Raw genomic sequence first — 25,199 nt, forward strand, 5'->3', positions numbered from 1 at the left:
AGCAGCCATCTAGTCTACCACAGACGGGGTCGGCTCTGCACATCACTTTAGAAAGACCATCTATTTAGGGAACTCCAAAGCCACATCCTGAATTTTGGTAATTGTGTAAAAGCCAGTTTCCTCCTCATCGCCTATACTAAAAAGCACTTTTCACAAGGGGAGTGGTTTTCTTCTGTTCACTGGGGTATGGGGAAATGCTGGGTACCAAAAGGTAGAGTACCTAGAGAGGGGCTGGTGAGAAAAGGGGGAGACAGTTTCGGGGCTTCTAAGGGACAGGTATGGGGAGCAGCAAGGAATGGCAGTTTTAGGACTTGGACCAGGTGCAGCTATTCCTCTACAAGGAGCACAGGTGCCACAATCATGTTTATAAACACTTTATTTAGGTGATTACAGTGGGTAAGTTCCCAGCTAAGTGCACAGATAGAAGCGAGGTATTTCTGGGTTAATGCAGGAGCCAGTGGGTTACATGGGTCTGAGCACTGTGGCCAAGGGGCGAGTACCAAGGTTTCTGAGTCAGACCCGGCCAGAGACCCTGTGCTGAAGGTGGGCTAATGTCCTAACACTGCCAGCTGCTTTCTCCTCACAGCTGGCCACACCGCAAGGCATGTCTTCAACAGTAAATCATTTCAGCGATGTTAAGGGAACAGACGTTAAAGAAATGGAAGCTGTGTCCTGGTGCGCCTCAGCTGTTGCTGCTTTATAAGTCATAATAGCATGTGAACAAGAGTTTTAGAATATTCCAGTAACAATGAGCCACAGAGCGATAAAGTCTGTGTCTTTCTCCCTCAGTGCCTCCTTGCCTGTTTTCTTTCATACCTGAATTCCCATCTTTAAGCTGTGGATCCTGATGTTGAGTCTCATGCATACAAGAAAAGTTTTTCCGATGACAAAGTTTCTGCTTCCAGCATTCCCATCAACAGCATTCTCTGCAGTTGATGATATCAAAGCAAAGGTCTCTGGTTGGCTACTCTCTGTGAAAAGAGCCATTCACCCCTGACCAATGCCTAATTGCAGGCAGAATTTAGAAAACTGATTTAGGAAGCAGAATGTGAATACAAATAGGAAACAAACTCCAAAGTTATAGTTTATCTTCATATTTGGGCCAGATAATGATCAAGTTCACAGGTGGTCTTACTTGAGGCTACAGAATTGTTGCTTGCATAATTATCAGAAACATGCTGGAGTCCACAGCTGATAATCTGCCAACTGCTGGGTAGAACTCTTTTATGAGACGGTCAGAGTCTACCTCAAACCTTCTCTAACCCCCATGCAAAATACTGAATCAGAAGGGGAGCCACACTGTCTACAGCCTTTCAAAAGGAAGAAAGGCCTATGAAGATGTAGAAGGTTCACACACAAGGTAATGATTTTAATTCTGAAGGGGCACCTTGAGTTCCATTTGGCACGTTTCTGAATTTAACTGTCAGGAATACACTTAAGGCTATTTTATCGGTATTTAACTTTTTGGCAAAATAGAAGCTTTGGTCATAGCCATAGTTCTTTAAAAATTTTTTTAAAGAGGTTATCTCTGATTAAAACGATATTTTTAGCAAGTGATACATAACAATAACAACAATGTAAACATCTTCAAATCTAATGCAAGAGCAAAAGCTCTTCACCAGCATCTTAAATACAGCAAGTCAGTAGTGCTTACAAAAAGTAGAGGGTTCTCTTCTACGGAATCAGAAAATTATCAAAATAAGGCACAGCGTGTTATCACAGATTTGTGTTAGGCAGTAGTGTTTTTTTCTGGAAGGCATAAGTTGGAAATCTGAGTACCCAAAGGTTTAAAATGTGGTTCTGAAAATAATGCCAAATGACAAGGGTAACTAACTGGGAGTAATGGCAATTAATTAGTGACAACATTACATCTAGATTATAGCACTCTGGAACTTAAGAAGGCCTCTTCATCAGCCCATACGTAAATCTGTAAAGGCACTGTGCAAAATGTGGACGGGGCCGGCCTTCTAATTTGGAGTGCATATTAAAAAACAAAGGCACGTTTCCTAGAAATTCAACTTTACATTAACACAAAAAAAATATTTTAGAGATAACAGTAGGTAAGCTTGATAATATAGCAGGTTCTAAGTCAAAAGTCTTGAAGAGGTTTCTTGAACAGCAGTTTTGAGTTCCGCTGGTTCTTCATGAAGAGACAACCCACACTAAGGAGGAGAGATGCAAAAAGGCAGGGGAAACAGCAGGTTAGTCTCTCAGAGTGAATCCCAAGCCAACATCCAATGCTGCAGTCTAAATGTGATCAGAAATTAGACTGGGCTGATTTCCTACTACTGGCTTCTCTCCATTCTATAGAGGGCTAGAGGAAGGAGACTAGAGTCAAAAGGATCCAAGTAACTGTATCTTCCTGCTAAAAGGAAACATCCACTAACATCCATCTATCAATGAAAGAAGTCATGTTTCGGTTCTCATATACTGGGCTACAGATGGCAGTGAGTTGTTTGAATATTATATAATAATAGTTGTGTGTGTGTTTGTGTATACATATATATTATTTATATAGCTATTATTTTTATTATTATATGCCAGGCACCAACCTAAGCAATTTTTATTTATTTTATTTATTTATTTTTTTGAGACGGAGTCTTGCTCTGTCACCTAGGCTGGAGTGCAGTGGCATGATCTTGGCTCACTGCAAGCTCCGCCTCCCGGGTTCATGCCATTCTCCTGCCTCAGCCTCCCAAGTAGCTGGGATTACAGGCGCCCGCGACCACACCCGGCTAATTTTTTGTATTTTTAGTAGAGACGGGGTTTCACCGTGTTAGCCAGGATGGTCTTGATCTCCTGACCTCGTGATCTGCCCGCCTCAGCCTCCCAAAGTGCTGGGATTACAGGCGTGCGCCACCAAGCCCGGCCAATTTTTATATATTTACCAGATCTGTCCTTTAACAAACAAACAAGACAGGGACTATTATTATCCCCATTTTACAAATGAGGAAACAGAAACCCAGAGATATTAAATTGCTTGTCCACGGCCATACAGCTGGATGGTGGTGGAACCAGGATGGATCACAGGCACTCCATGCTTTTAACCACTACATTACATAAAAGGAAATATGTGAAAAAAATATATTCAGAGAAAAGAAGTGGAAATGAATAGATTTTGTCTAACTTCAAAGGATTAATGTTTATATCAAATCTCAGATTTATACAGAACTCAAGTACTTAAAACATTTATTAAAGAAAACTGAAAACCCTGGAATAAAGGAACCTTTCATTTATTTTTTTTGAGAAAAGGTCTCACTCTGTCACCCAGACTAGAGGGCAGTGGCATGATCACGGCTCACTGCAGCCTTGAATTCCTGGGCTCAAGCAATCCTCCTGTCTCAGCCTCCTGAGTAGCTGGGACTTACAGGTGTGCACTACCATGCCTGGTTAATTATTAACAATTGTTTGTAGAGATGCTATGTTGCCCAGGCTGGTCTCAAACTCCTGGCCTCCCAAAGCTTTGGGATTACAGGTATGAGTCACCGCACCTAGCCAAAACTAACATTTCGGAGGGAAATTTTAATCTGAGTTCTTGTACACAAAATCAATGGTCTGTGAACACATGGAGAAGACTTTTCCAATCAGTTTAGAAAAGGGTAACTCACCGATGATGATGATGATGAAGATAACCAGAACAGTAATCCCGATTGCCCACATCTGTAACAAAACATATGTCCATATCACATTTCAAATGCAGACATAATGTGCTTGTTGAAGAGTATCATATAATATTCGTCTAGTCACTGAAAGGGAAATTCAGGTGCATACAGTCTGGAGTAATTAATAATTTCCAAAGCCTAAATTAAATGTTCTCAATTAGGGCCTGAAGGTAACTTATCTGCTTTTTAAAAGATGTTCAAATGATGTGTGGCCTCTAGCTAGGCATTTGTTTGTGTATACAAGTTTTCCACATATGGAAAGGCTGCTCAGCTTGCCCTGTGTCTCAAAGTGTCACTTGTAAACAAGGCAGAGGACAGGATACATCTGGATCTGGTTGCAGCACGCTAACTGTATAAAATCTGCTTTGGCTCGTGCTCCTGGGAGAGCTGCTTTCTACTCTTCTGTTGGGCACACTGTGGCTTTCTAGCATTTCTTTCCCTTGACCTTGGAACCATTCACAGAACTACAAGAAAACTGACCAATTCCAGCCCTCTCCTATCTGTTTGGGGCCCTGCTGGGGTAGAGGGTTGGGAGGGGCTGATGACTGTGAGTGATTTTGGATATTCCTGTTCTACCTGCATCTTCTGAAGATCAGCCACAGCACATAGAGGATTCCTAGTGTGGGGCCAGGAAAGGGTACGCAGTCAATGTTTCGGATTCACAGTGGACCCACATTTCCATGTGGAGGAAGTCAAACCCACCTCCCAGAGTCGTGAAAGTCCATTATCTGTAGCCTGTTAATTCTCTGAGAATGGAGAAGGGGGGTTAAATGTAAAGGTCAGTTAAAAGATAATTACCTTGCAATTCTTCCACCAATATTTCCTCTTCAACTTGGCTGCGCTCGTTTCAAATTGAGAAGCGCCTGCCTGCAGTGCGTCTGCACGGTCGTCTAACTCAGAGAGCTTCTGGTCTCTTTCCAGAACCTTGTCCACGTTAACTCGCATTATGTCCACCACCTAGATGAGTGTGATCACAGCAAGTAATGCACAAAGAATGGAGGAACAGGGCCAGGTGCGGTGGCTCACGCCTGTAATCCTAGCACTTTGGGAGGCCAAGGTGGGTGGATCACCTGTGGTCAGGAGTTCGAGACCAACCTGGCCAACATGGGGAAACTCTCTCAGTACTACAAACATAAGAAAATCAGCCGGGAGGGGTGCTGGGCCCTTGTAATCCCAACTACTCAGGAGGCTGAGGCAGGAGACTCGCTTGAACCCAGGAGGAGGAGGTTGCAGTGAGGTGAGATTGCACCACTGCACTTCAACCTGGGCGACAGAGTAAGACTCTGTCTCAAAAAAATGGAGGCACAGAGACTTCAAAGACAATCTACGGGCACATTGTTCTTTCAGGTCAGCATTTTATTACTTTGAGCCAAACTTTCACTTTAGAAAAAAATGGGCTCACTCTTTCATGATCAAAACAATCAGCATATTAAGGATAGAAGGGAATTTCCTTAATATGATAAAGGGCATTTATGGGAAAATCCACAACTAATATCATGCTCAATGGTGAAAGACTTCCCCCCTAAGATCAGGAACGAGGCAAGGATGCTCACTTTCACACTGCCACTCAATACTGTACTGGAAGTTCTGAACAGAGCAATTAGTCAAGAGAAAGAAAAGGCATCCAAATTGGAAAAGAAGAATAAACCTATCTGTATTTGCAGATGATTCTCTCTATATAAAAAATACCGAAGAATCCACAACAAACTGCTAGAGCTAACAAATTCAGCAAAGTTGCAGGGTACAACAACAACACATAGAAATCAGTTGTGTTTCTATACACCAGCAACAAATAATCTGAAAAGGAAATTAAGGAAACAATTGTGTTTACAATAGCATCTAACAGAATAAAATACCTAGGAATAAATTTAACCAAAAGGTGAACGACTTGGACAATGAAACTAGAAAACATTGCTAAGAGAAATTGTTAAGAGACATCATTAAATGGGAAAACATCCTATGTTCACACACTGGAAGACTTAATATTGCTAAGAGGGCAGTACTCCCCAAAGTCACTTCCCAATTTCAAAACTTACTACAAAGCTACAGTAATCAAAACAGTGTGATACTGGCATAAGGACAAACATATAGACTGATGGAATAGAACTGAGAGTCTAGAAGTCAACCTAAGCATCTATGGCCAATTGATTTTTGACAAGAGTGCCAAGGCCATCCAACAGTCTTTTCAATAAACAGTGCTGGGCCAATTGAAGAGCCAACATGCAAAAGAATGAAGTTGAATCCCCACCTCACCCTATATACAAAAAGTAACTCAAAATGGATCAATAATCTAAGTGTAAGAGCTAAAGCCATAAAACTCTTAGAAGAAAACATAAGGGTAAATCTTCATTACTTTGGATTTGACCGTGGATTCTTAGATACCAAAATCAAGAACAACAAAAGGAAAAACAGATACATTGGACTTCATAAAAATTAAAAACTTTTGTGCATCAAAGAACATTATCAGGCCAGGTGCAGTGGCTCATGCCTATATTCCCAGCACTTTGGGAGTCCCAGGCAGGTGGATCACCTGAGATCAGGAGTTTGAGACCAGCCTACCAAAATGGTGAACCACTGTCTCTACTAAAAATACAAAAAATTAGCCGGGCAAGGTGGCGGGCGCCTGTAATCCCAGCTACTCTGGGGGCTGAGGCAGGAGAATCACTTGAACCTGGGGCTTGGAGGCTGCAGTGAGCTGAGATTGCACCACTGCACTCCAGCCTCGGCGACAGAGCAAAACTCCATCTCAAAAAAAATAAATAAAAATAAAAAAAATAAAAAAAATGTAAAAGACAAGCCACAGAATGGGAGAAAGTATTTGCAAATCACATCTGATAAAGAAAGATTTAATATCCAGAATACATAAAAAACTCTCACAACTCAAACAACCCAATTAAAAAATGGGCAAAGCCTGAACAGACATTTCTTCAAAGACATACAAATGGCCAATAAGCACATGAAAAGATGCTTAACATCACTAATCATTAGAGAAACGCAAATGAAAACCCAAAGAGCTCAGTAGGATGGTTATAATCAAAATGGAAAACAAGTGTTGGCAAGGATGTGGAGAAACAGGAACTCTTGGACATTGCTGGTGGGAAAATAAAATGGTGCAGCTATTGTGGAAAACAATTTGGCAGTTCCTCGTAAAATTAAACATACAGCTACTATGACCTAGCAATGCTACTCCTAGGTATACATTCAAGAGAAATGAAAGCCTATGTCTAAACAAAATCTTTCCTGTGAATATTTATAACAGCATTATTCATAATTGCTGAAAGGTGGAAACAGCTCGAAAACTCATTAACAAATGAATGGCTCAACAAATTGTGTATACACATACAATGGAATATTACTCAACCCTAAAAAGGAACACAGTACAACACGTTACAACTTGAATGAATGCGAAAAACTTTGTGCTAAGTGAAAGAAGGCAGATGCAAAAGGCCACATATTGTATGATTCCTTTTATATGACATACCCAGAACAGGCAAATCCACAGAGAGAGAGAGCTGATTAGAGGTAACCAGAGAATGGGAGGAAGGGGAAATAGTGAATGATTACTAAATGGGCATGAGGTGTTCTGGGGTGATGAAAAAGTTCTGAAAATGGAAAGAGGTAATGGTTGCAAAATATTATGAATATACTAAATAACACTCAATTATATACAGTTTAAAATGTTTAGTTGTATGTTATGGTAATTTTGCCTCAATAAAAAAACAACTCTCCTTAAAATTCCTTTGGTTAAAAAAAAAATCCAATTTGATTTTGTAAGTAAACAGAATTTCCAGGCAGGACAGAATTACAATGGGTTTCTTACTGTGAAAATCTAAAATTGTGTAAGTTCATGAACAAAACCATCAGATCAAAACATTACTATATTATTTAACAACAGTATCTGACATAACTTTAACTGTTTTTTCAGGGCAGCTAAATGCAGAAAGACCGAAATATATTTGTCGGACAGTGACGGCTTTTAGGAATGTGGAAACACTAGTCTGAATTTCTCAATCTTCTGCTGTGGTTCTCCACATACAGCGCAGAACAAAAGATGGAGCTCCTCTAGCTCAAGAATTCTACAAACAGAGATTTGCTGAGCTAATGGAGTTTGACAGTATCTACTTTGTGTGTGTCAATGGACAACCATTAGAGATGAATTCTACAGAGAGGCTTGCTCAGGCTGGACAATTAGTAAGAAGACAAAGCATTTTGATAAAAAATCTGATCAGAAGAACTGGTCGTGGCTTGAGCAATCTAAAGACCTAATCCTTAACATTGTATTATCCTATTTTATAAAGTGGTTCTTGGGGAATGCACTCAGGGAGTGATGTTCATGTTTTAGGCATATGATTTTTTATTTTTCCTGAGCTAAATGTTATGAGCAGGTTTCTATCACAGGAAAACAAGCATGAAACCTAGAAAGTCTGACTTTTGCTTAGATTAGATCTTCCAGCACAGCAGGGAGCAAAGTTTTGTTACAATTATGTTACAGTCAGAATTTGCTTTACATTCACACTTTGATGATACTTTTTCTAAACAGATTTCCAGAGTACTCATATTTGTTTAAAATTCATATTTCCAACATTTCAGAGCAATACCTCATCTACTTGATTTTGTGTCTGCTGAAGTCTTCGATTACTGCCAGTGGCAGCAGTTGGACCTGTAGACCTGGAACATGTAAAGGCATGAGCATGAGTAAATTACGATCCCAAATACATTTTCTTAAGTATAAAGATGTTACTCCGGGACTCTCACTGTTAACAATCTCTTACATTAGAACTAAAACAGAAAAAGAAATTCTTCCCGAAGCAATGAACTTAAGTTTTAATTGCATTTCTTCTAATTTCTCTATAATTTCCAAGACTGTCCCACTTACTAAAGGGACAAACGTTAAGGTTTAATAGGACCTACTTTGTATCCCTGAAGTATCTGATCCCACGATAGGTAAGCTCTACTGTCCTTTTTTGAAACTTGTTCTAAGGCACACATCTGCTTGAATGTACTCAGTACTTTCCTGATCTTTTCATTGTGGCAGGAACTGTTTCCATAGTTACAAACAGTTACAGAATGCCCTTTTTCCAATATGGAAAAATAGATTAATTTACAGAAACAGAGTCAGGAACACTGGGATGCAGGGAGTGGGTGGTGTGAGTGGAAAGGTGTGTTGAAGAAATGCCTCCTCTTTTAGGAAGGTACTCTTTCTTTTTTCCCCCTCTTTTGAGAGACGGAGTTTCGCTCCTGTTGCCCGGGCTGGAGTGCAATGGCGCGATCTCGGCTCACTGTAACCTTCGCTTCCTGGGTTCAAGCAATTCTCTTGCCTCAGTCTCCCAAGTAGCTGGGATTACAGGCATGTGCCACCACGCCCGGCTAATTCTGTATTTTTTAGTAGAGACGGGGTTTCACCATGTTGGTCAAGCTGGTCTCGAACTCCTGACCTCAGGTGATCCGTCCGCCTCGGCCTCCCAAAGTGCTGGGATTACAGGCATGAGCCACCGCGCCCGGCCCAGGAAGGTACTCATCTTTTAAAATCTTCATCAAAGGCTTTATTTCTCCCCATGCAGATCTTTCTTAACCACTCTGACTCTGAAGTCATTATTGGCTCCATTACTTGGAAAGTATCACTTTGGTTTTTCAGGTATAAAGTCCCGCCTCCTCGAATAGATCACAGGTTCCTGGGTCTTCTTACTCTCTTCTCTGTATCCTAGATAGCACCTAGCATGTGCCTTGGTATACAACGGTCTGATGGACTGTTTGAACAGTCACTTTACATCTGTCATGTGTCAATGACCAGGGCTACAACAGATCTCATCACCGTCCTCACGGAGTTTAGTGTCTGGTAGATAAGTAAGGACCATGCCGTGGTGCTAGACTCTTTCCATGCATTTTCTCCTTTAACTCTCATAACTCTCTGAGGGGAATATTACTCCTATTTTACAGATGAGTAAAGTGAGGTTTAGAGTCAACGCAGCTGGCTGCAGGACAGCTTGTTTTTAGATTAGGTCCTGTGTACCTTGGCTCTAGATCTTAACCACTGTGATCTATTGGCACAGCAGCCTCAGCAGGAACATTCGAGGGGGGGTCCCCAGCTCCTGGAAGAAACCCGGGGCTTCCTCCAACGGTGAGCAATGAGCAGAATGGAGGTGGAAGAGGGAGTCCTTGTGATTCTTAACCATTAGCATTCTCTGAGTCTTACCACTGCAAGCACGGGTTTGCAAGATGCTTTCGCTTAAGAGAGCGAAGGCCCACGGTTAAGTGATCTTTCTAGTGCAGATGCCCCTAGCTAGGCAAGGGGCTCTTCGGCCCATAGGGGCTCAGGACAGGGCCGAGGTCCTTTCTTTCGCAACTTCTGGGGCCCAGCGCAGCACCGGGCCGAGAGCGGGCGCTCCCGAACCAGGGCTGTCGTCCCCGTTCCTCTCAGGGACGTCGGGGACTAGAAAGGGAAGGGGCGAGGAGCGGGCTGCGGGCGGGCAGCTCACTTCCTCCGGGAAGCGCCTCGCCGCCCCGCCCTTGCCCCTTCCGCGTCCGCCCGATGGCCGCGGGACCCGCCCGGCCCGTCTGCAGCCCGCGACCCAAGGGCCACCGCCCACCCCCAGGCCTCGGGATCCCCGCGCAGCCCCGGCCTGCGTCCGAGTGGCGGCCGGCGGCAACTGGGCAGTATGGCGGTCCCAGCGCGAGCTGCCGTCTGCGGGGCCCGAAGCCGCCCGCGTCGCGTAGCGTCACTCACATTTTGGCAGCTGCGGCGGCGGCAGCGGCGACGAGAGGGGGTCAGTAGAGAAGCGAAGTCGGGACCGGAGGCCAGGGAGATGGGCGGGACGGCGCGGCGCGGTGCAAAGACGTCACTAGGCGGAGCCGGGGGAGTGGGCGGGGCGCAGAGGGGGCGCGCCGGAAGTGGACGGGGCGTCGTGGGTGGGCGCGTCCAGGGCGGGGTCAGAGCGAGACGTCCCCTCCCCGGACGAGGTCACTTGGGAACTTGAGGGCCACAGGGGTCCCAGGGCGGTCCGGGCTCTGAAACGCAGAATGCAGGTCAATACAGCTCCCTCTCCGCACCGCCGTCCGCGCTGGCGCTTGGGGACGTGGTCTGTAAACGTGGTGCATTAGCCACTGGCGAGGGACTGCGTGGATAAGTGAGGGTGGGGGCAACTCATGTTATTCTGGGCTCGGGACCATTTCTAACAGTATTAGAGACAGATGACTGGCTTCTGCTGAGTGTTCCAGATTAATCTAGTGATCCTGAGGGCACCATGTTTCTCTAAGAAAGTAGTTGAAATAGGAAGTCCATTTCGGGTATTTGTCACATGGGGTTGGGTTAGGTTCCCGCTCATGTTTTCATCAGTGACACAAATATTTGTCACTGCAGATCATATTATAATCTGCTTACGAGAGCCTTGGCATCAAGGCTGTAGTTCCTTTATTTCTGTATTTTCAGGCCCTAGCACAGAATAGGTCCTCAGGTTTTGGTCGAAGGGAGGGAAGCACAAATCTGAACGCAGTGAGTTACCTTGTATATATTTGTTACTGAAATATTCCTACCAACACAGTTACCTACACCAAAAAATAAAACACTAATAGGTCATTGGTGGGTCTCTTAGATGAGAAGTGAAAAATACAGTACTTAAATACTATGCTGTTTTTTCCAACTCTAAATAGAATACTTCGAAAAGGGAAACGTTAGTATATATTCGAATAAACGAGAGTGTCACAAAGGCGGTGGGATTTGAGCTGGGTACTAGTGGAAAAGAACTTTCCAAGTAAGGGTTGAGCAAACACCATGAACAAAGACAGCAGTGAAAATGGACGCAGTGTGCACAGACCACCTAGAGGGTGCAGGTTGGGTACAAGTGAAAAGAAGACTGAATAAAGAGGGTAAACAAACAAGAAAAATGTCATTTAATTGTAGTGGGCCCTGGAAACCATTGACTCACGGACGTGGGAGATCCATGATGCAAAATTTCTCTGGCAGTAGCGGCCAGATGGATTAGATGGAAGAGGGAGCACTAGGGAGATAAGGAGAGGCTCTGCAGTGAAAGGGAAGGGAGCGGCGATGACACAATACTCAGAAAGGACGACATTCGTAATCTGCTGGAAAATGCCTCTTAGAAGACTTTAGAGGATTGTAACTGAAAAGGTGAATTAATGTCTTTATCTTTCAAATAATTGCACTGCCTTACACAAATGATTGACATGTTGAGAGGTGCCTGGAAAGATAGGGGAAAAGCTCTCTGAATGGTGGCTGGAAGACATTTTTTCTTTCATGGACCTAGCTGAAACAATGTAACATTCAATGTCAAAACATTACATCTGGATCAGAAGGAAATCCTTGACATTATTACATATGTTTTGAAACATGTGCCCATCACCTTAGATTTCACTACCCGGTCATATTAAAGCAAAACACACACGTAGTATGGGGAAATTTTCTTCATTTTTAATTTACAGCAGAAAGAATATAAAGCATTCAGAAAACATTTTCCATATTTTAAGGGCAATTCAAAACATTTTGCATGGTTTCCAGCAGCTGAGTTCTTCAACAGATCCATTGATTCAATGATGCTTTACATGCACAATTACAAAAATAAAACTTACAAAAAAAGAAGACATCTAGACTAGTTTTACATGCAAGTCTCAGGGACCCCCCATTGGGCGCCAACTACTGTGTGGAACTGCCATAGGCGACCGTGCAGCCAGAGAGGGGTTCGTATTATTGTCTTTATTTCGTTCACACAGTACAGCTGATTTCGAATGGGTAACAATAGCAATTAAATCTTCAGGAGATAGAATAAGATTAGCTATTAATTTTATAATGAAATCCTACTCCTGGCACTTGGGAATTCAGATTATCCAAGAAAGCTGCGCTTACCTATCATCTTATATTCGAAATTAAGATTCATAACCAAGAAAAAGCGGTCAGAAATGCTTCGTTTCAGTGGAAGTGCATTTTTGCCTCACCTAGGATTCACAGTTGTACTGGTAGGTTACACTGGTAGGCTTTAAACCTACTTCCTATCCCCTCCATGAGAACCCTCTTAATTCTATGGAAGTCTCTATCATCTGTCATTTTCTAACGTATTCAGCTAATAATGTAACATGTGAAACATTAAAAAAAAATGTGAGGGTTAAAGCAAATCCACTGAGGTCATTACTCTGGTTAAAACATCAGTTATTTGTACCATAATAAATGGAATAAAGATATCTAAATTCAGTATTAATAGAGGATATTCTGAAAGAGCTGGCTTTCACGTTCTATTCCCATTTATGAATGCAGTTGTGTTTGTAAATTACTCAGTGTCCTCCTATAGATCAAATTGTGTAAAATAATAGGTATCTGGGGGACTGCAACAGCTGCAACATAACCCACACATTTAAAAACAAAATGGAGTCAGGTCAGTTTACAAATGTACAGGTGGCTACTAGTTGTGGGGCTGTCACTGTTGTCAAAGCTGATCACAAGCAGAAAGACATATACTGTACAGTAATTCGAGGTTGGCAGTGAAAGGAAGTAATTAAAAAACAAGTACAATTATAGAAAAGGCACCAAGAGCACTGACCCCAGTTTTTACCACAATCTTTTTGTATCTACCTTCCTTCCAAAGACACCAGTTTAAAAGCTTATTTGTGAATATTTTTAGGCTTCACAACAAGCCTTGAGTTTTAACTCACAGTTGGCAGCCAGAACCAAGAAAAAACATCTCAGCTTTACACCAACTGATCCTCAGACGTAACCTGGGAATTTTAAACTGGCATCAGCAAATACGAACTTTATTCTCTCAATTTAACATTAGCAGTTTAATTGTTAAAAGCATCAGATTTCTTTGGCTCCTCATTATGTGGAAATAGTAATATACCATGCCATCTCTAAAAGACCAGTCTGCATCTTTTTCATTGTTTTTTTTTGTGCAATTTTATTATATTTTCTGATTTCCAGCAGGAGATATGGAAACGTGACATTTTTCTACTTTTCATACTATTTCTTTTGTCAGGTTTTTTTTTTTTTTTATCATTCTAAGTGTTCTTTGTTGGAGTGAGTGGATGGTGTTAAGCTACATACTGATTCATCTTATGATTATCTGTTTTGCAAAAGTAACTTAATTTTCTTAAGCAGTATTAGCATTCACATTACTTGGCACCATTGGCAAAAAAATTTTAAATAAAATAAACTAAACTCCTGGTAGCCAAAATTAAATGTAAACATATCCTTTTTTTTTTTTTTAAGTAATGTTACTCTGCCTTTTTTCCTAAGTCTAAATACAGTAGCTCTTTTTTTTTTTGCAGTTTAGTCATGCTTTAGCAAAATGTTCTCCTAAAGAACATTTAAAATAAAGTACTCTTATAGTGAAATAAAGTTTTTTTGTTTCATTTTACAGACCATAGCCACTAATGCTTTGCTTTTGTTCATTTCTTTTTTCTTGATTTCATGCACATATCTCTGTTTTAATATATACAATATATACAAACAGTACATCCACATTTTTCTTGCTCATTCAGACAAAACTATACAAATAATTTTATCTTGCCATGTTATTGACCTTTGTGAATAAAATATTTAGCAATTAATATAATCCCTTTCAAATATTTTCTCACTTTTCATTTCTACCTTCTATATATACACAGAAACTGCTCAGTTTGGATGAGATATAGCCAAAAACATGGAATTTACTGGCCAGAACGCAGCACCACACTGATCGTTTAGGTGGCAAATGTCCAGGCAAGGTTCATGATTCCTTAGAATTACTACAGCTTCCAAGGTTACTAAAAAAGGCTACATGCTTTACCAACTCTTAAGTAATTCTCATTGCACATTGAAAGTAAGGCAAAAAAATTAAAGTGCTGAACATGAAAAAGGGGACAAGATGATTACTACCCTCGCAGGTTCTTGGAAGGTGGTGGGGACAAGAAAATAGTTTAAACTCTGTGAGCTGCTTCTCATTATTTCCCATGCATTACCCGTTTACCACACACCTGCCCCTCTGCAAATTTCCACAAGACATTAAAAACCTGCAGATTTCAAAAGTTGCATTAAATGTGCTGTAGAGATTAAAACAAACAAACAAACAAACAAAAATAAACAGTGAAGGAAATGAGAACACACGGACCCAATAAAGATTTTTGTATGATCTAAGCCCTCCACTGAGAATCAGTCCCAAAGATTCAGCTTCTTGGAAATAACCGGCAGGTGCAGGAACAGCATTCTTTTTTTGTTGCTAGTATAGCCCCACCTTTTCTTATCTATATTTTTGGTATAAATATTTGTACAGTTCCACACGATGTTTGAGTACAGCCCTATATGAGAAGGAAATGGCTTCTTCCTGAGAAGAGGAAGCCTCTTTCAATTCCTCCTGGGTGTCTTGATTTCCCGTGATCCAACAGAAGATTGAGTTCCAAGATGTCTTGCTGATCAAATTAAAAGTTGTCCATGAAAGTGCAAATGCAATGACCAAAACATTCCTGTTAAAATCCTGCAGCTGATCTCCCCAAAACTGCAGAGGGATTTTGTATGTGTGTGTACGTGTGTGTGTGTGTGTGTGTGCGTGTGTGTTGTTGTTGCATGTCTCTGCTAAAAACAGAAATGAAAACAGTCTGAAAAGCAATGTCACATTGCTAAGGGATGCTGCTGTATGTCTTCAAGTTCCTTGGCCTTTTTCAATTCTTTCACTCTGGAAGAGAAACAAAACAAAACAGCAGGCGATAACTCTATAGTGAATTGTGACCAAGTAAAGGAAAGGGGTATTACCACTCCCTCTGAACTGAAAAGCCAAGACTAAAACCGTTTTGAGGATTGACGGCAAAAGAAACTCCTGTGAAATTGTTGGGGAAAATATTCAAAGAAAAGACGTGACCCTACTTAAGGTGAAAAAAAAATCATTCTAAAGCTTTGCTCTACATCAAGCGCTCTAAGAATAGAGCAAAATCAAAGTCTAATGTATTAAATCAAGTGTGACAATCACATGTTTATCTTAATAAAAATTTAACTATTCAAATAACTTTCTTTTTAGTCTCGTGGACCACCATTAATGTCCTATCACTCTGTATGATGTAAATTAGGGAAACTGTACATGCATTTATTTAGCTTTTTTTTTTTTTTTTGAGACAGAGTCTCGCTCTGTTACCCAGGCTGGAGTGCAGTGGCACCATCTCGGCTCACTGCAACCTCCGCCTCCCGGGTTCACGCAATTCTCCTGCCTTAGACTCCCGAGTAGCTGGGACTACAGGCGCCCGCCACCACACCCGGCTAATTTTCTGTATTTTTTAGTAGAGACAGGGTTTCACCATGTTAGCCAGGATGGTCTCGATCTCCTGACCTCGTGATCCGCCCACCCAGCCTCCCAAAGTGCTGGGATTACAGGCGTGAGCCACCGCGCCCGGCCTATTTAGCTTTTAATATATCTAGGGATTAAGCTACTACTGCTTTGTTCATAGACTCAAGATTGTTAGCTTTCTTGAACCTAATCATACATCTGTACAACTCTACTCCTTCACACAGGTTTTGTGGAGACTTTGATTTTTATAATTCCTTACTTTCCTCCCATTCCACATTATAATTTAAAAAGACATTTAGGTTCCTCCTCCCAGTGATCCCAGATGGACAGCCATAGGGTGCAATACTGATAAGGTACTTTGTTCTATTCATCAAACATACTGTAGTAAACAAATTTAAGTAACATTGTTATAGACTGAGTCATGGAAAGTTCACATCAGCAAATTACTTATTAATTATCACTGCCAATCTGTAATTTTTAATATAAAAATAAGTTTCAGTTTTTTTGGATATGGCCACCTGATGTAGATGGGGTGCTGGGGAAGCTGCTGTCTGCTGTAAGAGTATTTCTCTACACTGACAATTACGAACCTGCCTTAATAGCAGAATGATCAAATGTAAGGCAATGCATGTGGTGTAAGTCACAGTTTGTGGTACTGCATACCATATAATAACATTTGTTTCCCAAAAATGGGTGTGAGAGGCTGATTTAGCCAAATAGGAGCAACAGTTTCTTAGGACACCATACTCTACTGCAACAGCATGATCAGGAAAAGGTGGATTTGTCGTGGTGCTATACAGAGGGCCATAATCTCAAATATATTTTTCTGATTCTCTAAGAGGCTCTCCTATTATCTTAAGTTATATCAGTAAAGTAAAACTGTTTTTTTTTTGAGACGGAGTCTAACTCTGTTGCCCAGGCTGGAGTGCAGTGGTGCGATCTCGACTTACTGCAACTTCTGCCTCCCGGGTTCAAGTGATTCTCCTGCCTCAGCCTCCCGAGTAGCTGGGATTACAGGCACGCACCACCATGCCCAGCTAATTTTTGTATTTTTAGTAGAGATGATGTTTCGCCATGTTGGCCAGGCTGGTCTTGAACTCCTGAGCTCAAGTGATCTGCCCACCTCAGCCTCCCAAAGTGCTTGAATTACAGGCATGAGCCTACCAGGCCCAGCCTCAAGTAAAACCTGATAATACTCAGGCAGAAAGAAAATAGTGTGAAAAAACCAGTAATCAGTTATTGCTATATTGTATAGGTTGAGAGTCTGGAATGGCACCTATGGTATAATAGCAATTTAAGAAAACATTTATATTTACCACTTCCAAGCAGAATCATTTCTGAGTATTCTGCAAAGTTGATACAATCTCTTCATAGAGAAGATGCTCTCTTTTAGAAGAAAAGCTTTATGATGTTATCAGTAATACTAAAAATAATTATAATCTTTGAAAACTTGCTTATTTGTCTGATTTACTTACTACATATACCAAGCCCTAGCTTGGTCCTAGTGTGATTTTTATAAATGACAGTGACAAACAGTGTATCTCTAAAACTGTTGAATCTTTTTTTGTTAACAGGCACAGTTAGAATACATTGCTACGTTCTTGAGTAGATCCAAATATCATTTAGTTTTAAATTTTATAATTAAATATACCATGGATTAATTTGGGTCATATTACAGTATAGAATTGTACATCACTATAGGTCCCTAATTTTGGACATGCATACTTCATAAATAAATGGCTTTTTAAAAATTGAAACATGCTATAGTCTGTTCAATTTTTAAACATGCAATATCTATACTAACATCCCTTTGGCTGGAAATGCAAGGCATGCACTGATGCCAACTTTGCTTCTGGACATGCAATATCTGTACTTGTGCAGACCTATCTGCTGAATTTCTGCAGCGTGTGCATGCCACTTCAAATGCTACATTTTCTTTCTGCACTAGCACAGACCTCATTCACAAATATGCGACAGTGACTCCATCACTGATGAGATGTCTAGAATTTGAGGAATTCTGAACTCAAAATCTGATAGCATAAACACAACGCTGTTATACATTCACAATTTTTCTCGAATGAACAGGAATGCTTTAGAAATATTAAGTTCATCATTGAGATGAAATAAAAAGGAGAGTGAATTATAAGCCAGAAATGTTTTATGTGGTTTCATACCAAAGAATCTATAATCAGCTGCTCAGGGGAGGTATACCCTAAACATTTTTCTTTTAGTTAAAATGGTCACATTTGTTTTTGCAGTTTTTTCAGTTTCTTTCAGAACTAATTAAAAAGTTAAGTTTTCATAAGGTTTTAAAGTTGTCATGTAAATACTCTATGAAATTAGTGATGGCCTCACAGACCACGAGGTTAAGGAGAGGTGCATGTCCACGTACAATATCTACGCAGGAAAAATGAGAACAATGCAATTTTCAGATATATTTTCCAGGCTTCCACAACTCCTGAGTTAAAGTGGAGAATTTAGTTCTTAGCTTCATGATAAAGTTATCATAGTATGCTAGCATTATACATGACATCAAAATGACTTAAATGGCACAAACATTTTTTACAGAAAGTCGTTCAAGGAGGAATTAGAAAAAAAAGGGGAAAATGAGAGAGAAAAAGTATTAAATTCCAATAGCTATACAGGTTACTTAATATCTGTTACTTTATGTAGTCCTCACAACACTGCCATTAGCTCCAATTTGTAAATGCAGTATCTGAGATTTATAGGAATTAAGCAATCTGCCCCAATTCACACAGTTAATAAATGGCAGAACAGGGAATTGAGTCCAGGTTTGTCTGACTTCCAAACCTATAGTTTCAACATTTCACTGTCTCTAAAAATATCTGCCAGGATAACACAGAAGTATTTTAAAAATCATATTTTATTGTTTTTTCCAAAAGACTTTATAAGAAACATGCATTTGGAAAATTTCCATGGTATGAGATGAAATTAACAACAATTACATTTTCTCAATTCTAAGGTGTCATCTTTTATAAGACACTATATTGATTTTATTAATAAAAAACATTCTTGGTGGGGGAAGACCCTCACAATAAAATGTACTTATTGATTTTACAACACAATTATTTAGAATCCTAAAATGTGTGAAAAGAATGTGTGTAAGAATCAAGGGAGATTTTTAGCCTTATTCTCCAATTTGCAATTTATGGACCATATAGATGTTAACTTACCTCTGAAAGTTAACATGAAATTGAGAGGCTTACTATCTGCCCTAGTGAAATCATAAATGAAGTTTTATGTTACTTGAGAGTAGATTATTAGGATGAGACAGTGGGGCTTAAGTTTTGTTTTGTTTTAAATCAAATGTCAACTGGATAAAATAATGTTTGAATGTTATATTGCCTCCAAAGAAACAGAAAACAATTATATCACCAAAGTGATTTAGAATAACATATACTAGAATTTTAAAACAAATTTTAAGAAATAGATGTTTCAAATCAGAGTGTTTCAAATGGCTAAATTTATGATCACCTTGTTATTACTTAAGGACATGAATGATTATTCAGGCAGATGTTAAAAATAAATCTTTATCAATGAGAAGGATACAAAATAGAAGTTTAACCATTATTATCTCTGGGTGATTCTCCTTGGTTATTTGTATTTCCAGAATTCACTACAATTAGTATGTGCTGCTTTTGTAATAATAATTATTCCTGCTTGTTAGCTTTTATTTTCTCCACTTATTTAGAGAGAGGGTTGACCAGACTGGAGTGCAGTGGGACAGTCATAGCTCACTGTGGCCTGGAATTTCTGGGCTCAAGCAATCCTCAGCCTTAGCCTCCTGAGTAGCTAGACTACAGGTACACATCACCATACCTGGCTAATGTTTAAATTTTTTTGTCTAGACAGGGGATCTAAATATATTGCCCAAGCTGGTCTTGAACTCCTGGCCTCAAGCAATTCTCCTGCCTCAGTCCCCAAAAGTGCTGGGATTACAGGCATGAGCTGCTTGTTAGTCTTAAAAAAAAAAAGTGAATTAGATCGTTTTCTATCTGTCTGTTACTAATCTGTCTTACAAATGCTGTGTTCATATTATATAAAAACAACTGAAAAATTCATTGGAAGGAAAAAAATTCAATTTTGTAGACTGAAACCAAAATCAATGGACTGAACTGGTTTCATTAACATTACCTATGTTGTAAGCAAATTTTTCAGTATACAAACTTGGTAAATATAGACAAGAATTTTTGAAATTGGAATTAGACTTGAAAATCCAGCACCTGTGGTCACCATATCTACAGAACTTGGAACACAGGTGCATGATAAACTTTTGTTATGTTACACACACTTAGCTAAGGGTTACTGAGTGCTCAGTTCTCTTAAGGAATTACAACTGTTCGACTCATTCAGGGCTAAGAAAGAACTGAATCTAAAAATGTCCAGGCTATCTAAAAAAAAAAATTATAACTGCACTTACTTCTAAATTCACTTACACAGAAGACAGGCAAAGCAGTCTTCCCTGAGCTCATAGAGGCAATGCAGGACAGAAGCTACAGTTCCCACAGCGCCAGTGCTGCCCTCAGGAGAGCTGTGCGGCCACATTTCTGACTCCTATCGGTAACTTGCAAAGTAGAACTCTTATTGGCTCAGACTCACAGTAATTAGAATAGCAAGACTGACCTGGTACCATTCAGTTATTAACATTAAAGACAATCCCAGTATTTCCCCAAGCATTCTAGGCTGAGAATAATCACCACTCTGGGATACCATTGTAGTCTCAATTCCCCCTTCCCAAAAAGTTGCATCGTAATGTACTGAAGTGATGTCGTAAGCAACAGCACTGAAAGCCAGCAAAAGCCCACAGGGTTTACTTCCATCAGACGTCCAATGATCATTTATGAATCAATGAAGTAGGCCTGCTTCAGAAACTTGTAGCAAACAATGGCTCCATGGGTAAAGCGTAAGGCAAAGCTGCTTCATTACATCTACTCAGTGATGCTCAGCCAGAGAAATGTCTCATGAGTCAGTGGAGTTCAGCGGGAATATTCTCGCAATGCTGGACGTCAAAAATAGGGCAGCGGATGCGGCTTTCTGATTATTACCTGTTGCTTTGAGAGCTGCAATAGCTTGTGGGGAATTTGGGAAAAGAGAGATCTTGCCATTTTCCAGAAATCTCATTTGGATTGCAAAACAAAAAAGACAGAGAGGCCCAATAAGAATGACACAGAGCATGTTGTCTGCAATTTAACACACACCACTGTGTTCCAAAAATATTCATTTCCTAAAAGAGGCAAGTGAGACAAAATTACTTTGGAGATTTAAAATACATCCATGATGACACATCCCACATTCACGTCTTACTTCTCATGAACACATCGGGCCACTTAGAAACTATGCCTCATGCCAAATTGAGCTACGGAAGTGTGAGAACACATTTGTTGACCCTAGAGCACTGTTTACTTCTCAGTGCACTTCCCCGCATTGTTAGAGAACTGTCCCTTGGATAAAAGTGTACATAAAACAGCCAAAAGTGTAAGCGTAATTTTCAGAACTTGGTAATGACCCAGTGCAGCTATGACCCGGGGCTGTTCTCAGAAGCACACGGCAGAGCTGCTCTGTGGAGACCCCTACTTACCAGCTTCTGGCAAAGTGTTTGGAAACCCGGTTCTCAAATAAAAAGAAAATATGTTGTTTGAAAATATGTGACTAAAAAGTGTTATTTCTTCTTCCTCCAATTAAGATTTTATTCCAGTAAAATAACTGCACCTGCCTTTACTGAACACAGGTGACTAGGCCAGCAGTTTATAAGAAATAGGTTAATTAAATACTAGCATTCCCACTGCTTTTAATAACACCCATAGTGATTGTTACAGTTTATAAAGACTTCTCACAGAAATAGTGTCTCGTATCAGGAAAGGAGGAATTTGTCTAGAAATTGCTTTTCAAAGAGCGGTGTCACTCATCTATGAGAACACTTTCTGCTATCCACGAAAAATAAATGTCTTAGAGAAGTGGAAAGACATTTTCTGTCTAGAAAAACAGGCATTTTAGTTTTTATTTTTTAGGTCAAGCAAGTCTCAATACCTTGAGGATAAATCTGTTATGTAACTGAACTACCTGCTAACATATGAGGTATCTTGGTTTTTCTCTATGCAACTGAATAATATCCTGTTATACTCAAAATCCAAATGAAAGTATCTTTTCAGCATATGTACTTTAAAAGTTTCTTAAACCTTAAAAATCCTTCAGTCATTTGCTGAGAAATCACTTTTGTTGATTTAAATAATCTCTTTGTGTAGAACAAAAGTTCTCTCCTAAATACAGCTATTGTGTCCAAGACAAAAAACAGAAAAACAAAAAACAAAACAACCAAAAACCCTGATGACAGTATCGAGAGTTCGTTAATTTCACTTTAAGTTACTGGATAAATTAAGAGGTAGGCCTGAAGGAAAGGGGGGATAAAAATGAGCTGTACTCAGTGAAAAATATTTGGTGCTTTTTCTTAGCCTTCCCCAAGCAAAGACTAAACATTTCAAGACACAAGTGGTATTTTCTGATTGCTCTGCTGCTGGAATTTGTCTGTCGTGTCTTAATTCTGCCTTTTTAGATCTCCCCCTGCTCCACTGATGTAGGAGTTTGGGTCAGTATTAGTGTTTAACAAATACTGTCCCATAAAATTTAATTCTGTAAGTTTCCAGATATTATTTTTCTTTTCTTTTCTGGGACAGGGTCTCACTCTGTTGTGCAGGCTGGAGTACAGTGGCACTATCATGACACACTGTAGCCTCGACCTTCTGGGCTCAAGCAATCCTCCCACCTCAGCCTCCAGTAGCTGGGAAAATATTATTTTTCAATGTATAAACCATGTTTTAAATATGGAATACTTTACAAATTAACAAAATAAGTATATTACCTTTTTTTTTTTTTTTTTGAGACAGAGTCTCACTCTTTTGCCCAGGCCGGACTGCAGTGGCGCTATCTCGGCTCACTGCAAGCTCCGCCTCCCGGATTCACACCATTCTCCTGCCTCAGCCTCCCGAGTAGCTGGGACTACAGGCTCCCGCCACCGCAACCGGCTAATTTTTTGTATTTTCAGTAGAGACGGGGTTTCACCATGTTAGCCAGGATGGTCTCGATCTCCTGACCTCGTGATCCGCCCGCCTCGGCCTCCCAAAGTGCTGGGATTACAGGCGTAAGCCACTGCGCCCGGCCCCAAAATAAGTATTTTATCTTAACATAATTTCCAGGACTATAAATCTTCCTCAGAGAATGCTCTGCCTCCCATGACTAATTTCAACTTGGGGATTGTTAGAGGGAGTGCCACTGTGACTCCTCCGACGGAAGAACGAGGGAGAGAAGATCTTATTGGCAATCATACAAAGCCATATATATGCTATTCCTTGGTTCACAGAGTTAGCTAAATATCACCAGGATAGAAGGAACCTTCTCAGCCCCTATCTCTCAAACTTGCATAGGTGTCGTGAGGCATAAGGGGTGTCATGAGATTCCAACTTTCCATGCATGAGTAGGAGTTTTAGGAGTTCACAATAGAATGCAGCAGGCATTAAAGAAATTGAGGTTGGGATTCTGGTTTGCATTGAAAAGCACCTTCTGAAAATGTGCTCTTAAAAACGATCATTAACATACCAGAAACTAACAAGTTTCAAAAACGCATAAGCAACCACCTCCCGTAAAAATGTTGTCCTTGCAGCAGGTGATATTAATTGCATATAACATGCATGATACTACAAGTTGTAGTTGAACTGAACACTAGGGCATGCATCTATTCTCTTGGAGGTTTTTTAAAATGGAAAGAAAGATTATCTATATATATGCAGAGGGTGAGAGGGAATAGAGGGAGAAATGGAGATTTTTGTCCTCTTTTTTTCTTACATTTCAAAAAAAAACGTCTCCGAGCCAGCTCTATCACAGGGGACCTGAAATATTTTAGTTGAGAACAATTCCCTAATTCTAGAGAGGATTAATTAGTTAAGTTTACGTAAGAGTATAGCTGCTTCTTTTCCCCCAAAAAACAAATTTTTCCCTTAGCAATTATTTATAGTTTTAAATAGATGAGCCTTTAAATCTTTAAAATTTTAAGGCTTTTTAGGCTTTTCTCTTTTTTTTCTTTTGAGACAGAGTCTTGCTCTGTCGCCCAGGCTGGAGTGCAGTGGCACAATCTTGGCTCACTGCAACCTCTGCCTCCTGGGTTCAACAGATTGTCCTGCGCACACCACCATGGCCAGCTAATTTTTGTATTTTTAGTAGAGACACGGTTTGACCACGTTGGCCAGGCTGGTCTCGAACTCCTGACCTCAAGTGATCCGGCTGCCTCGGCCTCCCAAAGTGTTGGGATTACAGGCATGAGCCACCATGGCCGGCCCTTTTAAGGCTTTTAAATCTAGGGTTAAGGTCATTATTAAGAAGAACTTATAAAAACTAAATTCTTCTATCATCAAGTTGGCGTACTACAACCTGTGGGCCAAAATCTAGTCCAGTATCTATTTGTATAAATAAAGTTGTATTAGAACACAGCCATAGCCATTCATTTATGTGTTGTCTGTGGCTGCTTTCCTGCTACATTAAAAGAACTGAGTAGTTGGGACAGACCGTACAGCCCACAAAGCTTAAGGTATTTACTATCTGGCCTTTCCGAAAAACATTTGCCAACTTCTAGGTTAAAATATAATAAATAAAGATTAGCACCAACATAAGTCTAGTTAGATGGGAAATAATATCTCCAGAAACATTAGCAGTTTTAAGATTTTTTGAACTATGACCTTTTCTCAGAAATCTTAAAGATGACTAAATAAAGTATTAGTGTAAGGTTAAGAAAAGGGGGCATTGAATATAGTTGAGTTGATAGAGATAATTCCCATGTTATAATTTCAACTCATTTTTTCTCTTAAGATTATATATAAGAAACAGGTTGTCAAATTAATCTAAATTCATTTAAATTAATTAAATTTTGATGAATTCTATTCCTGGCGTTTTTTGTTTTGTTTTGTTTTGTTTGAGACAGGGTCTCGCTCTGTTGCTCAGGCTGGAGTGCAGTGGCATGTTCACAGCTCACTGCAGCCTCAACCTACCAGGCTTACATGATCCTCCCACCTCAGTCTCCGGAGTAGCTGTGACCACAGGCATGCCCTACCACGCCTGGTTAATTTTTTATCTTTTGTAGAGATGGAGTCTCCCTATGTTGCCCAGGCTGGCACTGAACTCCTGGGTTCAAGCACTCCTCCCACCTCAGCCTCCCAAAGCGCTGGGATTATAGGCATGAGCCATCGTACCTGGCCTATTCCTGGCTTTGAAAAAATGG

At 40.3% G+C, this 25,199-nt stretch overlaps 2 protein-coding genes across 18 annotated transcripts in view; both read right to left on the reverse strand.

Annotated features, from left to right (window-relative positions):
* Positions 1–358: 358 nt before the first annotated feature.
* On the reverse strand, positions 359–10,528 carry VAMP3 (vesicle associated membrane protein 3). The gene is made up of 5 exons (XM_003822136.4): positions 10,387–10,528; positions 8,261–8,330; positions 4,461–4,619; positions 3,609–3,660; positions 359–2,162 (listed from the first exon to the last, which is right to left on the reverse strand). Coding segments are annotated over exons 1-5 (303 nt in total). The 5' UTR covers positions 10,389–10,528; the 3' UTR covers positions 359–2,142.
* Positions 10,529–12,065: 1,537 nt separating this feature from the next.
* Positions 12,066–25,199, reverse strand: part of CAMTA1 (calmodulin binding transcription activator 1) — a 982,737-nt gene continuing 969,603 nt past the window's right edge. For all 17 annotated transcript variants that reach the window (XM_055104459.2, XM_063595030.1, XM_034954481.3 and 14 more), the window contains one exon: positions 12,066–15,313. In XM_055104459.2, coding sequence (XP_054960434.1) covers positions 15,250–15,313 — 64 coding nt within the window. In that variant the 3' untranslated portion in view covers positions 12,066–15,249. The remainder of the gene's footprint in view (positions 15,314–25,199) is intronic.

The sequence above is a fragment of the Pan paniscus genome, chromosome 1, assembly GCF_029289425.2.
Source record: "Pan paniscus chromosome 1, NHGRI_mPanPan1-v2.0_pri, whole genome shotgun sequence".
In the NCBI taxonomy this organism is placed as follows: domain Eukaryota; kingdom Metazoa; phylum Chordata; class Mammalia; order Primates; family Hominidae; genus Pan; species Pan paniscus.